The sequence below is a fragment of the Pecten maximus genome, chromosome 8, assembly GCF_902652985.1.
Source record: "Pecten maximus chromosome 8, xPecMax1.1, whole genome shotgun sequence".
In the NCBI taxonomy this organism is placed as follows: Eukaryota; Metazoa; Mollusca; class Bivalvia; order Pectinida; family Pectinidae; genus Pecten; species Pecten maximus.
This window is the reverse complement of record NC_047022.1, coordinates 12,776,670-12,793,486: the sequence shown is the minus strand read 5'-3', so window position 1 is coordinate 12,793,486 and position 16,817 is coordinate 12,776,670. Positions and strand designations below refer to the sequence as shown.

Genomic DNA, 16,817 nt, shown 5'->3' with positions numbered 1-16,817 from the left:
GAGCAGACACTGCTGGTAGGGTATTTAGATTTTTGCCTGGCATACCAAACCAAGGACAGAAGATGCAGTGATATGGCTTCGACAGTTCTTGTTTGTGAGACTGAGGCATTGTTTGTTTGTTTGTTTGTTTTTGCTTAACGTCCTATTAACAGCCAGGGTCATTTAAGGACGTGCCAGGTTTTGAAGGTGGAGGAAAGCCGCAGGCCTACGGTCAGTACCTGGCAACTGCCCCACGTAGGTTTCGAACTCGCAACCCAGAGATGGAGGGCTAGTGTTAAAGTGTCGGGACACCTTAACAACTCGGCCATCGCGGCCCCTCTAGACTGAGGTAAGTATAGAAGTGTTTTAATTGTGAGACTGAGGTAAGTATAGACGTGTTTTAATTGTGAGACTGAGGTAAGTATAGACGTGTTTTCATTGTGTGACTGAGGTAAGTATAAAAGTGTTTTCATTGTGAGACTGAGGTAAGTATAGAAGTGTTTTTTGATTGTGAGACTGAGGTAAGTATAAAAGTGTTTTAATTGTGAGACTGAGGTAAGTATAGAAGTGTTTTAATTGTGAGACTGAGGTAAGTATAGAAGTGTTTTCATTGTGAGACTGAGCTAAGTATAGAAGTGTTTTCATTGTGTGACTGAGGTAAGTATAGAAGTGTTTTCATTGTGAGACTGAGGTAAGTATAGAAGTGTTTTAATTGAGATTGAGGTAAGTATAGAAGTGTTTTCATTGAGATTGAGGTAAGTATAGAAGTATTTTCATTGTGAGACTGAGGTAAGTATAGACGTGTTTTAATTGCGAGACTGAGGTAAGTATAGAAGTGTTTTAATTGTGGGACTGAGGTAAGTATAGACGTGTTTTAATTGTGAGACTGAGGTAAGTATAGACGTGTTTTAATTGTGAGACTGAGGTAAGTATAGACGTGTTTTCATTGTGAGACTGAGGTAAGTATAGACGTGTTTTAATTGTGAGACTGAGGTAAGTATAGAAGTGTTTTCATTGTGAGACGGAGGTAAGTATAGACGTGTTTTCATTGTGAGACTGAGGTAAGTATAGACGTGCTTTCATTGTGAGACTGAGGTAAGTATAGACGTGTTTTCATTGTGAGACTGAGGTAAGTATAGAAGTGTTTTAATTGTGAGACTGAGGTAAGTGTAGACGTGTTTTAATTGTGAGACTGAGGTAAGTATAGAGGTGTTTTCATTGTGAGACTGAGGTAAGTATAGACGTGTTTTCATTGTGAGACTGAGGTAAGTATAGACGTGTTTTTATTGTGAGACTGAGGTAAGTATAGACGTGTTTTTATTGTGAGACTGAGGTAAGTATAGAAGTGTTTTAATTGTGAGACTGAGGTAAGTATAGAAGTGTTTTAATTGTGAGACAGAGGTAAGTATAGAAGTGTTTTATTTGTGAGACTGAGGTAAGTATAGAAGTGTTTTAAATGTGAGACTGAGGTAAGTATAAAAGTGTTTTTATTGTGACACTGAGGTAAGTATAGACGTGTTTTAATTGTGAGACTGAGGAAAGTATAGAAGTGTTTTAATTATGAGACTGAGGTAAGTATAGAAGTGTTTTAATTGTGAGACTGAGGTAAGTATAGAAGTGTTTTCATTGTGAGACTGAGGTAAGTATAGAAGTGTTTTAATTGTGAGACTGAGGTAAGTATAGAAGTGTTTTCATTGTGTGACTGAGGTAAGTATAGAAGTGTTTTAATTGTGAGACTGAGGTAAGTATAGAAGTGTTTTAATTGTGAGACTGAGGTAAGTATAGACGTGTTTTCATTGTGAGACTGAGGTAAGTATAGACGTGTTTTCATTGTGTGACTGAGGTAAGTATAGACGTGTTTTCATTGTGTGACTGAGGTAAGTATAGACGTGTTTTAATTGTGAGACTGAGGTAAGTATAGAAGTGTTTTAATTGTGAGACTGAGGTAAGTATAGAAGTGTTTTAATTGTGAGACTGAGGTAAGTATAGAAGTGTTTTCATTGTGAGACTGAGGTAAGTAAAGAAGTGCTTTAATTGTGAGACTGAGGTAAGTATAGAAGTGTTTTCATTTTGATTGAGGTAAGTATAGAAGTGCTTTAATTGCGAGACTGAGTTTAGTATAGAAGTGTTTTCATTGTGAGACTGAAGTAAGTATGGACGTGTTTTAATTGTGAGACTGAGGTAAGTATAGAAGTGTATTCATTGTGAGACTGAGGTAAGTATATAAGTGTTTTCATTGTGAGACTGAGGTAAGTATAGACGTGTTTTTAATGTGAGATTGAGGTAAGTATAGAAGTGTTTTCATTGTGTAACTGAGGTAAGTATAGAAGTGTTTTAATTGTGTGACTGAGGTAAGTATAGACGTGTTTTCATTGTGAGACTGAGGTAAGTATAGAAGTGTTTTCATTGTGACACTGAGGTAAGTATAGACGTGTTTTAATTTTGAGACAGAGGTAAGTATAGAAGTGTTTTAATTGTGAGACTGAGGTAAGTATAGAAGTGTTTTAATTGTGTGACTGAGGTAAGTATAGAAGTGTTTTAATTGTGAGACTGAGGTAAGTATAGAAGTGTTTTAATTGTGAGACTGAGGTAAGTATAGAAGTGTTTTATTTGTGACACTGAGGTAAGTGTAGACGTGTTTTAATTGTGAGACTGATGTAAGTATAAAAGTGTTTTCATTGTGAGACTGAGGTAAGTATAGAAATGTTTTCATTGTGAGACTGAGGTAAGTATAAAAGTGTTTTCATTGTGAGACTGAGGTAAGTATAGACGTGTTTTAATTGTGAGACTGAAGTATAGAAGTGTTTTAATTGTGAGACTGAGGTAAGTATAGACGTGTTTTAATTGTGAGACTGAGGTAAGTATAGAAGTGTTTTCATTGTGAGACTGAGGTAAGTATAGAAGTGTTTAATTGTGAGACTGAGGTAAGTATAGAAGTGTTTTATTGTGAGACTGAGGTAAGTATAGAAGTGTTTTAATTGTGAGACTGAGGTAAGTATAGAAGTGTTTTAATTGTGAGACTGAGGAAAGTATAACAGTGTTTAATTGTGAGACTGAGGTAAGTATAGATGTGTTTTAATTGTGAGACTGAAGTATAGAAATGTTTTAATTGTGAGACTGAGGTAAGTATAGAAGTGTTTTAATTGTGAGACTGAGGTAAGTATAGAAGTGTTTTAATTGTGAGACTGAGGAAAGTATAACAGTGTTTAATTGTGAGACTGAGGTAAGTATAAAAGTGTTTTAATTGTGAGGCTGAGGTAAGTATAGAAGTGTTTTAATTGTTGGACTGAGGTAAGTATAGAAGTGTTTTCATTGTGAGACTGAGGTAAGTATAGAAGTGTTTTCATTGTGAGACTGAGGTAAGTATAGAAGTGTTTTCATTGTGAGACTGAGGTAAGTATAGAAGTGTTTTTATTGTGAGACTGAGGTAAGTATAGACGTGTTTTAATTGTGAGACTGAGGTAAGTATAGACGTGTTTTCATTGTGAGACTGAGGTAAGTATAGAAGTGTTTTAATTGTGAGACTGAGGTAAGTATAGAAGTGTTTTCATTGTGAGACTGAGGTAAGTATATAATTGTTATCCAGTAATACTTAATGGCATGATATTGTCTAATATCGTGTGACGTCATGCTGCTATGTATTGTCCAATAACTCCTGGCGTTTTGCTGTTATTTCTTTCTATTAACATGTGACGTCATGCTATTATTTGATATCCAAAAACACGTCAAAAATGTCTACTTGTCCAATTACAGGCGGCGTCATACTGTTATTTGTTGTCCAATTACATGATAAGTCATGCTGTTATTTGTTTCCAATATCATATGACGTCATGTTGTTTGATATCCAGTAAGACTTGACGTCATGCTGTTATTTGTTGTCTACGACGTGATATCATGCTGTTATTTGTTGTCCGATAATTCGTGACGTCATGCTGTTATGTGTTGTCCGATAACTCATGACGTCATGCTGTTATTTGTTGTCTAACGTGATATCATGCTGTTATTTGTTGTCCGATAATTCGTGACGTCATGCTCTTATTAGTTGTCCAATAACTCGTGACGTTATGCTATCAATTATTTTCCAGACACCAGTGGTGTCATTCTATTATCTATTGTCCACGAGTCCAGTGGTAGCATCATGCTACCAGCCTTTGTCCAATGTAACATCAATAATGTCATGTTATCAGCCTTTGTCCAGTGATGTCATGTTATCAGCCTTCGTCCAATGTAACATAAGTAATGTCATGTTATCAGCCTTTGTCCAAATGAACATAAGTAATGTCATGTTATCAGACTTTGTCCAGTGATGTCATGTTATCAGCCTTTGTCCAATGGAACATCAGTAATGTCATGTTATCAGCCTTCGTCCAATGTAACATATGTAATGTCATGTTATCAGACTTTGTCCAAATGAACATCAATAATGTCATGTTATCAGACTTTGTCCAGTGATGTCATGTTATCAGCCTTTGTCCAAATGAACATCAGTAATGTCATGTTATCAGACTTTTTCCAGTGATGTCATGTTATCAGACTTTGTCCAATGGAGCATACGTAATGTCATGTTATCAGCCTTTGGCCAATAGAACATCAGTAATGTCATATCATCAGCCTTTGTGTAATATAACATCAATAATGTCATGTTATCAGCCTTTGTCCAGTGATGTCATGTTATCAGCCTTTGTCCAGTGGCACACGTCAGTGATGTCATGGTATCAGTTGTTGTTCAATGGAACATCAGAGGTGTCATGGTATCGGCCTTTTGTCTTATGGAACCTCAGCGACGTCATGCTATCAGCTTTTGTCCAATGTAGCATAAGTAATGTCATGGTATCAGTTGTTGTTCAATGGAACATCAGTAATGTTATGTTATCAGCCTTTGTCCAGTGGCACATCAGTGATGTCATGTCATCAGTTTTTGTCCAGTGGCACACGTCAGTAATGCCATGTTATCAGCCTTTGTCCAATGTAACATAAGTACTGTCATGTTATCAGCCTTTGTCCAAATGAACATAAGTAATGTCATGTTATCAGCCTTTGTCCAAATGAACATAAGTAATGTCATGTTATCAGCCTTTGTCCAAATGAACATAAGTAATGTCATGTTATCAGACTTTGTCCAGTGATGTCATGTCATCAGTTTTTGTCCAATGGAACATCAGTAATGTCATGTTATCAGCCTTTGTCCAGTGATGTCATGTTATCAGCCTTCATCCAGTGATGTCATGTTATCAGCCTTTGTCCAATGTAACATACGTAATGTCATGTCATCAGCCTTTGTCCAATGGAACATTAGCGATGTCATGTCATCAGACTTTGTCCAATGTAACATCAGTAATGTCATGTTATCAGCCTATGTCCAATGGAACATCAGAGTTGTCATGTCAGTGATGCCTTGGTGCCGTGGTTTTAGACATTTATTTGAATGAGACTTTAATGAGATCTTGTTCTTCCTGTGTTAATTAGATAGCACGCTGGAGCTCATTGATAAGTCTAATTCCCCTATAGTCCGTGGTTAAAGTAATACTTAGAGCAGCATATTAGTCCTCCCTGGTAGGCTTTACAGACAAACAAACAACAACAATAATACATTCATTATTTAAGTTTTATTTGTTTGATAATCTGGAAATACATGGCAGAGCTAACTGTGGTCCATCTACATTGTATCTGAAGTAGTGACTGTTGACTTTGGAGATGGGCTGAAAGCATGAATATGTTTAACAGTGCACAACTGAGAAGTGACTAGAGTGTTTTACATGCCTTGCCAAAGAAAAACAGTAAAAGAAGGAAAAGTTTCATATGTGTTAACTAAGTATCACATTATAATACCAGCTTGATAGAAAATTTATTCTCAAGATCATCTCAAAATTTTGAACAGAAAATATGTAGCAGATACAAGAAGTGATTGTGTATGTAGTGTTTTTACATCACAATTCATACCAGTTAACACTGTAGCTGACTTGGGAAATGCAGACACAAAAAATATTTAACTAATATTTTTCACATTTTTCACAAGTGAGGAGGAAAATCATGTTATTTCATTATTACAAAGTTAACTTAATATATCAATATGTTAGAAATGGTATAAATGTTCCAGCATTTTTCATCATAATATTGAAATATACATATAATTATATATATCTGCTATACACTATGATAGGTCTCGACCAGCAAAACTATTATATTTACCATAAAGTATTATTTCAACAAAAAATGCAAATAAGATTTTCAAAATTGAAATTAATTTATTTTTCAAGCATGTATTCTTCTAATTTGAGCAATCCAGAAATTTCAATTTTTTTTTACATAATGTCATACAGTGTAAGCTTTTAGTTACCGTGGTAAACTAAACATCTGAATGATGAAATTAAAGATAAATTTACCTGTAGATTTTTGAATTCATAACATTTTGCCTTCCCTAAAATTCTGGTTTCAAGCAGTTCAAAAACATGTCCTACCTGTTCTCAATAACTTTAAGAAATAAAACTTAAAACACATGTCATCAATATTTTAATAATACAAATTGTACATTGTTATTTTCTGTTTACAATCATAACATATTTAAGTCGAAAAAAAAACTAAACATAAGAAGTGTATTAGTGAGACAGATGGGATATCTGAGATTTCAAGATAATAATAATAAAAAAAAAAAAATTTAAAGCAAAATTCTACTGTGGTGAAAAAAGTAATGATAATTAGTTACACTCTGCCCATTTAACTTCATAACAAACAGAACATTTAAATAATAATACTTTGTCATGAGCTGACAAAAAATTTAAACCATCTCTCTCAATATCAAGATTATTTTAAAAATCTTCAGAGATATTCTGCAAAACTTAAATTTGACCAAACTCAACAAATAAACACATCATCTTGGTCAAACATGCAGGTTGCCTGCGCACACACACAACTGTAACAGAATCAAAAGAGCTTTAGATGTAGAGAAAGCGTTACCAGAACAACTTAAGAGATTAAATAAAAGTTGTCTCCCTTAAAAAATAACTGATAACAAATTATCTATCATCCAAAATATGATAAGAGTTATCTGCACATAAAGAACTGATAAAGATTTATCCGACTTGGAGAACTGATAAAGAGTTATCTGCCCTTTAGCAGTAGATAAATAATTATCATGTATAAATGGTTATTTTCACATGCATAAAATTAAAATGCTTTATTATTTACAACTACTAACGCCTTCAATTCATTGAGTATAAAATACTTTTCCACGACACACAACATAGATAAATAACATACAAAAACCCCTTAGTCATACATACTTGTTTAAATCTTTCACACATTACCAATTTATCACTCACATGGTTCCATACATACGTAACGAGTATACACAGCACACTGTCCAGTGGTGAGTTGATCTATCATATACTGGTATACAATAAATTACACCCTAGAATCGGAGAGATTGAATACCTCACACAAAGATGATGTAACAGAACACCTACAAACATCTCACCCTGTTACTTAGAAGCAATGAAATGTTAACACTATTGTTCTTTGTTGAATCCTTACAGACAACAATGATTCTATATTGTGTGGAAATTGAGAATTATATGTATACATGTGGTGAAAGGCCAAGGACTGATAAATAAATGTTTGTCAGTAATATGTACCTAGTCAGATAAATCTGAATCCACTGAGGTACGACTGATGATAAATACCTGATTTATGGATTATCTTAACCATTGTCAAAATTTACAAACAAGCAGTATTTTTCTGAAAGCAAAAAATGATGGTCTATGTTTTATGATGTTCTTATGCATCTTCTTTCAAACTTTGTACGATGTATTTTTCAGGTTGAATTATTTTTACAAGGTACTAGAGCTAGAAAAAACACTCTAACCCAAATCCAATTTTCCTCACAATAATTTAGAACCAAAGAACATGTGACAGGAACATACAGGCTTTAGGTTTCCAAGAGAAATATTTATGTTAAATTATTCAAGTATTGGTCAATTTGATGTCAACCTAGGCCTTTGGTGACCATAACACCAAGCAGACTCTCAATAAAGACAAGAAGAGTATACATTTACAAGAAAGAACAGAATATGCTAAACATGTATTTTACAAAGACTTATGCTGAAAAAAAACCTTGAAAACATGAAATTTTATGATTTCAGAATTATTTCTCTAAAAAAAATATCAAATTTCAAATAAAAAATCAATTTATGCCAATAGGGTTTCATTTATGAAATCATGGAGAAAACTGCACAATACCATTCAGCTAAAACCATATTAACAATTATAGTATCTTGAAAAACAACATTACTTTATACATTTAATAAAGCATGTATAATCATTTCATGATCAACCGGGTCAAATTTTATAAATGATGGAAGATGTTCACTAAATGAAAATATGTAAAAATTTGCCCTAAATGGTTTTTCATTACATGTATAGCGAAATCAAGAGTTTCAGCCAAACTCTTTTTGTGAAAGATCAAGTTTTGTTTAAGGGTGCCTCTAAATACAAAAGCAGTTAAATTGAAGATAAGCTTCAAAATCTGATATGTGTACAAAAATTAAATCACAAAATATGAGGTAAACATGCCCTTAAATATAATTAGGACCTGAATAAGCATACTGAACATATCCAAACTGTGAAATAACCCAAAATCCCAGATTATGTTTTAGACTAATGAGATACCGTCAATGGCCAATTATAATGATGTAACTTCAATTAATTTCTGTATTGTTTAAGGTAAATGCAGTACAAGATCCAAATGTAGGAAGTTTAATACAATTTTGAGTCACAAGTTCAATTTAAATCTTTAGTTTAATGTTTTTATTTTGATTATATTGTATATAAATGAAAAACAAAATCAGAATAGCTACATTATGAATAATAATAAGGATGTTAATACTCAGCTATGCCTTAATTAAGTTTCCGTGCTATATAGTTCTTAAAACTTGGTTTTTAGTTGCTTATTTTCTTTTTGCTGAAGAAAACAACTGCTGCTTGTAAATGTCAAAGAAACACTAATCAATAAAGAAAGATTTTTGAAAATATTTTACTTCAAATCCCGAGATGTCATTTTCAAAATGTTTATATACAATATCCGATACATAAAATGGTATCTCAATTTTCATTTATTAGTAATTATATAAATAAGAACTTTATATTCATTGGTTGTTAACTTTGTTGTTACAATCATATCACTGATGCAACACTTTACTAGTAATAATACATAAATATAAAATATCTATCCAAACTTAACATATTTGGTCATCCAAATGATAAAAACATTTGCTCCCATGTATTACATATATAATAGAATCAACAATCTTTGTGGGAACTTTGAAAGATTTCAGGGTTGAAGAAATATAAAACAGGTGAAACTAGCATCAAAGCTATAAAAATTACAGAGCTTACATGTTCAAGAAAAGAAGCCTACAAATATTTCTTAAAAGAAAATCTACACATTTTGAAATATCGGTTTTGGGGCGAGGTGACTTTTCAATTTCAACATACTTAGAAACAAAACAGCAAGAGTCCCAATTAATGTGCCGAAACAACTTGCCTCTTCAGTGGTATTTATTCCGTTTGATTTGAAAAATTTCCAGAGAAGTAGCACTCAATCCTGAATATAGTATTGCTTTATAACTTCCAGACATTAACTGCAGATTCTCCAAAGTTAATGAATAGTCCAGTGGATCATTATAAATAGTCTTTGACCTTGAATGTGACACAAATGTTCAAGGTCGTTTCTTTTCGAACTTTGTAACAAATTATACTTGCATGCTGATGACTAAATAGCATTTCTTAAGGTTTTTTTTCCTCTACAGAAGTTACTGATTTGACCTTGAAACTAAGTCATTGTCATTTCTTCTCACAAACTGCCAGTCTATAAAGGATCTACTAACCATTTATCATGCTGCTTAACCATATGGTTACAATAAAAATGCCTTAAAAAGAAAATGTTGGACAAAGTACAGACTATTGACAATCATAGTCACTACACCATAACCTCATCTGGCCCTAAGAGCTATAATCAAACGTTCTTCCATTGGCAATTGTCTATAATATGATTTGTTGAACAGATAAGCTCTGTGACTTTCTTTGGTTTTGAAAGGATGAATACACAACTAAAGACTATAAACTTATTTTTTTTTCTTTCTGCTATTTCAACACCTTTATTCAGATAATCTTTATTTTTTGAGAACAGAATGTATGTCTTATGCTGAGAATCTTCAAAAAGGACCTGATGCCTTGATACACATGTAAGTAAAATAGTGAAAGTTTAAAGTCTATATTTTCTAACTGTGGGTATACATTCAAATGACATATCCTTAACTCTAAAATTCTTTCAAACATCGATATCATGCTTCAATAATGTTGTATTATGGTTTTAAGGATAACAATAGAAATTATTGTCTTAAGACTTAACCAAAGATAATTGATCTTGTGATGTATTGTAGCTAATGGCATTACAAACAGAAGTAAGATTGTTCTTCAAATTAAATTTCAAATTCCAAATTTGAATTTAAATTTGACAACAAGTATTTGATCTTGCATGTAGATGAACTGTAGCTGATGGAATTATAATAAAATTCAAATGTGTTCTTAATAAAACTGTTCACCAATACTCTTAATCTTGTTACATTTTAAGTTTTATTTATTTATTTCACAGGTTTTACGTCCGCTATTACAGCCTTGTGGCCTGTCAGCTGACGAGTTATATTATTTTAAGTAACCGTTACATTCTTTTCATACATATCTATCTTGTTTGATCATTAAGCAATATCACTTACTAATAAATCAACCAATCACGACTTACTAATATATTAACCAATCATGATTTAATAATAAATCAAACCAATCACGACTTACTAATAAATCAACCAATCACGACTTACTAATAAATCAACCAATCACGACTTACTAATAAATCAACCAATCACGACTTACTAATATATTAACCAATCATGACTTACTAATATATTAACCAATCACGACTTACTAATAAATCAACCAATAACGACTTATTAATAAATCAACCAATCATGACTTACTGATACATGTAAATCAACCAATCACGACTTACTAATGAATCAACCAATCATGATTTACTAATATATTAACCAATCATGACTTACTAATAAATTACCCAATCATGTCTTGCTAATAAATCAACCAATCATGATTTACTAATATATTAACCAATCCCGTTTCATAATTAATAAGTATTAATCACTAACGGATCAATATGTTTGATCTTTAATCAGTAACATTTAATCAACTGATATTGATTAATCTTTTTCAGTAATTATCAATCAATATTATCAAATAATCAAACAATATTCATTGATTAAAATTGCTTCAATTATGAATTGATAATGGTTCATTATAGCTCGATACTTTTTATTTATTTACCAATATCATTAAATAGTCTATCTAAATTGAGAAACAATTGTAATACCATTACATTATTTATTTGAATTTTTGAAAAATCTTTCAACATTTTTATATCATTTTGTCAATAACTTCATCTGTTTAATACATTTTATCGATATTACACAAGTAACTTGCAGTATTCTAAAATGTATAAAGTAGTTGTAGTACAACACTTCTCTTGAAAATATATGCATGGACTATGAGCAAGACCTCTTTCAGAAGTCTTAGTCAACATTAAAAAAAACATCTGTTAATTAAATGGATTTCTTTTAAGTTTGATAAAAAAGGACTTTTAAAATCTTCACTTTCATCCATCTTTATCAGGCTTTTGAATTCTTTCAAGTTTGCACTTTTCATATAATTGCTAGGTGAAAATTAACTTATGTGGCCATAATTTTATTTTTCAAAAAGGAAACAAAATCTATATCGTCGGACGAATTATAAAGCTGAGTTCTAATTAGGATTCCAGTGATATACACTGATCACAATATACTACATTTTAATAATGGTTTTATGAATGTTTCAATCAAAAACGTCGTGGTTTTCTATCAGAGATAGATCGTGATACACTGACCAATGCTTTCATCACTAAGGAATCCTTCAACAAGAACTACCCTGGTAACCCCCCATAAAAACAAATTCCATCATCAGTAAAAATGTCGTCACATGATGAAATTATAAAGCTATTTCAAAAACGTGTCTAAACAATGGTTATAAGTATTCATACAAGATTTCAACAATTTTTAAAGCAAATCAAATGACAAAGACAATTTGTCTCCGCATTATCTTTTGTCCACATTTTAAGAGCCTGATACAAAATACATGGTTGGAACCCTTCACAGGGCTGACATCATACTCTGTACACAGAGAAGTTCAAAAATTCTTAGAAACATTTTCAAATGACATGGTTAAATGTTTAAGAGTAACTATATGAAAATGGGGGGAAAATTGGATAAACTTCTAAAATAAGAATTTGTGATAACATTTACGACTGTTAGGGGAGGTTTAAAACACACACAGAGATCATCCCCCTTTTAGCACAAAGGTCAGAGGTCAGATCTAAATACCAGGTATGCATAAAACAGGGTTTATACGATAACTACCTGAACATGTACTAAAGAGTAACACTGTCTTCCTTGTTTGCCAATTCAATCACAAAATGCAAGTATATGAAATGTACATCATCATAACAATTAGAAATCACAGATAAAATAAAAATTGTAGCATGTAAATTAAAATGTCAGACCAGGTTTGAAATATATGCCATCAGCCCTTCCATTGGATGGTGTGTCACGGCGTAACTAGGACACTAGATGCTTAGATAACCAATCACAGCCTTGAAGCACATCTGTCTTTTGATGACAATTTTCTTTCAATCCCCGCAATATTCATTTCCACTCCGCCATCTCACTTGTTTAGTTTTTCAGATAATTGATGATTGGCACAAAATGAATAAATATTATAAATATAGGTAAATATTCATTCCAGCCAAAGAAGTACACAATATACATCCACCGTGCCGGACAAGGACTTCGTCTCTGCTGACTGACAAGTGTGCAGCTTTCCCGAACAGCTTTATATATTGGATTTGCATCAGATCTATGGTAGAACACATGTATATTCCTAGGTTTCGTTTGAAATTATCATTTTATCCCACAGTGAGAACCACCAATCTCAGTTTTGGAACAAACTGTCATCCAATAGATAAGTTTGTTATAGAAACAAGGTTGACATTCACAACTGGTGAGGAGATTCCATTCACATAGCTACAGCTGTTATCTCACACGACGCCCACTGGTAAGCTACACTTGTTTCTGACACGATAATTCTGACTAAATGGGTTTTAGCCTAGCTTCCATTACTGTTTCTATGTTCTAGAGGGGGTTTGAAGTTTTCTGAGCTAGGGCTATTGGCGATAGCCGCACCGTACATCTTGCTAGCTTTAGTTGTCATCTGAGCCATCATTTGTGTAGAGGTTTTATATCCACTGATAATCTCATCCTTCCATTGGTTTATCAGTACCCGGTCCTGCGAAAAAAATAAATAAATAAATACAAACATCAATGTGACTGAATCACACTTTAAACATATCATATGTGTTCACCCTACTTTTAGGGCAAAAGAGGAATTGGGAGTATTTTCAATAGAAAAAAAAACTTCATTTAGCGCAATCATAATTTATCCGAATGATTTCAGTGTGAAAACCACTAAAATAAGATTAAATCTAAATGATGTCATTTTGCGGTATACTGATCCTAGCTGAAAAGATGTCTGTTGTATCTTTCAATGTATTTAAGTTTGAAATTACTAAAGCAAAAAAAAAAAAAGAAAAAAAAAATCTCACTGGAAAGCCAACTTAAATTAGTTCAAATGCAGTTAAAACATACCTAAGTTCATCAATCCAGAATAATTCATTTACCAGAAAAATCTAATTCCAGACCTATTATTCCCAAAATGAATAGGAAATAATTAAGTTAATTGCAAAATTGTTAATTGCAATCAAAACACCAATCAGGACTTTCGGTTATAATTTAGAAACTACTTCAGCAGAAAAATCAAATTCTTATTGCAGTATTCAGCAATTCATCATGAAATACATGTCATTTTCCATTGTAGTTTGAATGATTTGCCAGTTCCACTTACAGGAGATGTAATGGCTAGCTTTGTGTCGTTTTTCTGTACTATAACTATACAGTTTTCTGTTTTGTTCAGCTTCTGAAATTCTTGATACACTTCTCTGATGTCCAACATCGACACCAACTGCAATTAAAAAAAATTGTCAATTAGGTATTTCTTAATGAATAAAATAATAAGGTGACAGGGGTTTTATATTTACTCAATATACAAATGACATTGGTAATATATGTACAACTGTTATCAAGCTTTTCTACTTGTATAATGTTATATAGTAAAACATTCCTGACCAACAGGTTTACAGGCCGAGTTATTAATGGATATAAGTACAGTAAGTCTATGAGACATACCCAAACCCCTTTGCCTCCGATGTCAGATCCTACCAGTTTGGGGATATGGGTAGGGGCAGGGAACTTATCTGTGTGCATTGGGGTTATTTATGGATATAAGTACAGTAAGTCTACCAGACATACCTCAACCCCTTTGCCTCTAATGTCAGAGTCTACCGAGTGGGGGCTCATCTGTGTGTGTGGGTTATTTATGGATAATTACGGTAACTCTACCAGACATACCTCTACACTTTGCCTCATATTCTATCGAGTAGGGGCTTATCTGTGAGAAGGGGTTATTTATGGATAAATACGGAAACTCTACCAGACATACCTCTACCCCTTTGCCTCGGACCACCTGGCCATCTTTGTTCTTGCTGTAAAATTCTAATCTATTAGGATACAATTTGAGGTGTTTCTTCTGCCATGTTTGTAGAAATGGTCCTCCCAGCTTTAGTACTTCTCCCTCCACTATACAGTCGGTAGGACCTTCAAAAACACACAAAAACTTCAACATAAGATTTTTCCTCTTTGCCATCTATTCCTACATTCTACTGAATTTTGAAGGCATAATTGAATGAAGCTTTCACCTTTCAAAAAATCAGTATCTTATAATTATGCTTTCAAATAACATAAAAAATATATCTTTTAAGACTTTGATAGAAAGATATTGCCTGAATATAAGATTATCTGGTAGTAATTTAATTAGTCAAGTTTTCCTATTATGAACACAAAAAATGTACATGTAATTCCAATGTTACCAGTGAACTCTTTCTAGGTCTGAGAGTGTAAATAGACCTAGAGCATTCTCTTCACCTTCTGGTGACAAAGATATGTTTCAATGTCCAGTGATATCAGTGTTAAACAACTTAGATATAGCACAAACCAATCATAATCAAACTTCGGACGTTATAAGAACATTTTAATGCTGGGTGGAGATTTTTTTTTTCTTATATCTTTTTCCTGGCATGATAATAGATTTCATTTCTGCATGCAATATAATGCAATTATTTATATTAAAGTCATATTCTGAATTATATTTCCTCATGAAAATTTCCTTAACCATTCACCAATTTTGTTCCTAAAATGACAACAACAAAAACCCAAAGGAATCTTGGGCTGACTCCTGTTTGTTCTGTATTTAACTTTCACAGATCAAGTAGTATTTAATTACGTGATTGTGTGTCTTTAATACAGAGTTATTCCCCTTTAGTACCAATCCTAGATGGAGACATTCTATAACATTGGCTGGTAATGTTCTACAGGTTCCTAGAGAGCTGATTAACCCTTTCAACCCTAAGAAACTTTAGTGGACTCTACCATTCATTCATCATTTGAAGTCCAGTATGGCCAGTAGGGGTGAAAAGGTTATGATCATTATTTAAACAGGAAATCACGTCTAAATTCTCTTCCTTTCGGCCCTCTGGCTGACCTGTCACATCAGCACTGTTTGTGAACACACCCCTTGTACGTGTCATCTCTGCACACTCACACTCGCTTTTCTCATAAGTGATAGTGCTAGGCCGAACACGTCTTATGTGAAGTTATTTATCTGTTTTAACAACAAAGGCAATACTCACGACTACGACCCATCTTGATATCTATTTTGAATATTGAAACTGTTCATTCTCTATATGTACTGGTCAACCCTACCTATTTTGGAGGGAGACAATTCATGACCCTCATTTTTGACACAAATTATCAGCAAAACTCCCTTTTTATTCATAATGACAAGACATTTCCAAAGGGATCTTAGTGAATATCGCATTCTACATTTTTAATTTGTCTATGTAAACTATCCTAAACTCTCCTCTTGATCATATGGTGAAATTATTACTAATGTATACGAAAAAGAGATTTTTGATATCTGTTTGCAATATCTTTCTTCTTGTTAGTCTAAAAGAATTAATGAATGACTTTCTGTTCAAGAGATTATTCTCAAAATTATTTACCGAAACTAACAACCATAGAAAACAAGCAAATGTGTTTAGATTAATTCGTTAAACAAGGAAAATGTATGAGTCTGTTCTTTATTTCAGAGGAACACATGTAAATACTTCAAAGTTGATGTCCTTTTCTCTACTTTCTAATTTTCTCTATTTTTTAATTCAAAAAGAGGACAGTTCAATACTTTCTCCTGGATGTTTTATACCTACCAACATCCACATCATCTATTCTTGGTTTTTGCTTGCGTTTCTGTTCTAGCTTGTCTGTATCTGTGTTAATAGCCTCGAATACGGTTTCAGCCACCTCTTGTTGCCATCTCTCCGAGACAACCAATGGAAAGTTCCGGTACAGTTCTTGGTCAGCTTCGGCTAACTAAAACCACAACATTGTTATTTCTTCTATCAACAAAGTTTGATTTTGTGCAAAAACAAGACTTTTTCTGTTTGTTTTCTCAAGAAATATTATGTAAATATATTATTGCACACAAGACACTCATTTTGATATTGAAACTCAAAA

At 32.8% G+C, this 16,817-nt stretch overlaps 1 protein-coding gene across 2 annotated transcripts in view; it reads right to left on the bottom strand.

Annotated features, from left to right (window-relative positions):
* Window positions 1-5,568: 5,568 nt before the first annotated feature.
* Window positions 5,569-16,817, bottom strand: part of LOC117332490 (beta-adrenergic receptor kinase 2-like) — a 125,428-nt gene continuing 114,179 nt past the window's right edge. For both annotated transcript variants that reach the window (XM_033891418.1, XM_033891419.1), the window contains exons 16-19: window positions 16,511-16,673; window positions 14,689-14,843; window positions 14,035-14,151; window positions 5,569-13,419 (exon numbers count right to left, since the gene is read on the bottom strand). In XM_033891418.1, the coding sequence (XP_033747309.1) occupies window positions 13,240-13,419; window positions 14,035-14,151; window positions 14,689-14,843; window positions 16,511-16,673 (615 nt within the window). In that variant the 3' untranslated portion in view covers window positions 5,569-13,239. The remainder of the gene's footprint in view (window positions 13,420-14,034; window positions 14,152-14,688; window positions 14,844-16,510; window positions 16,674-16,817) is intronic.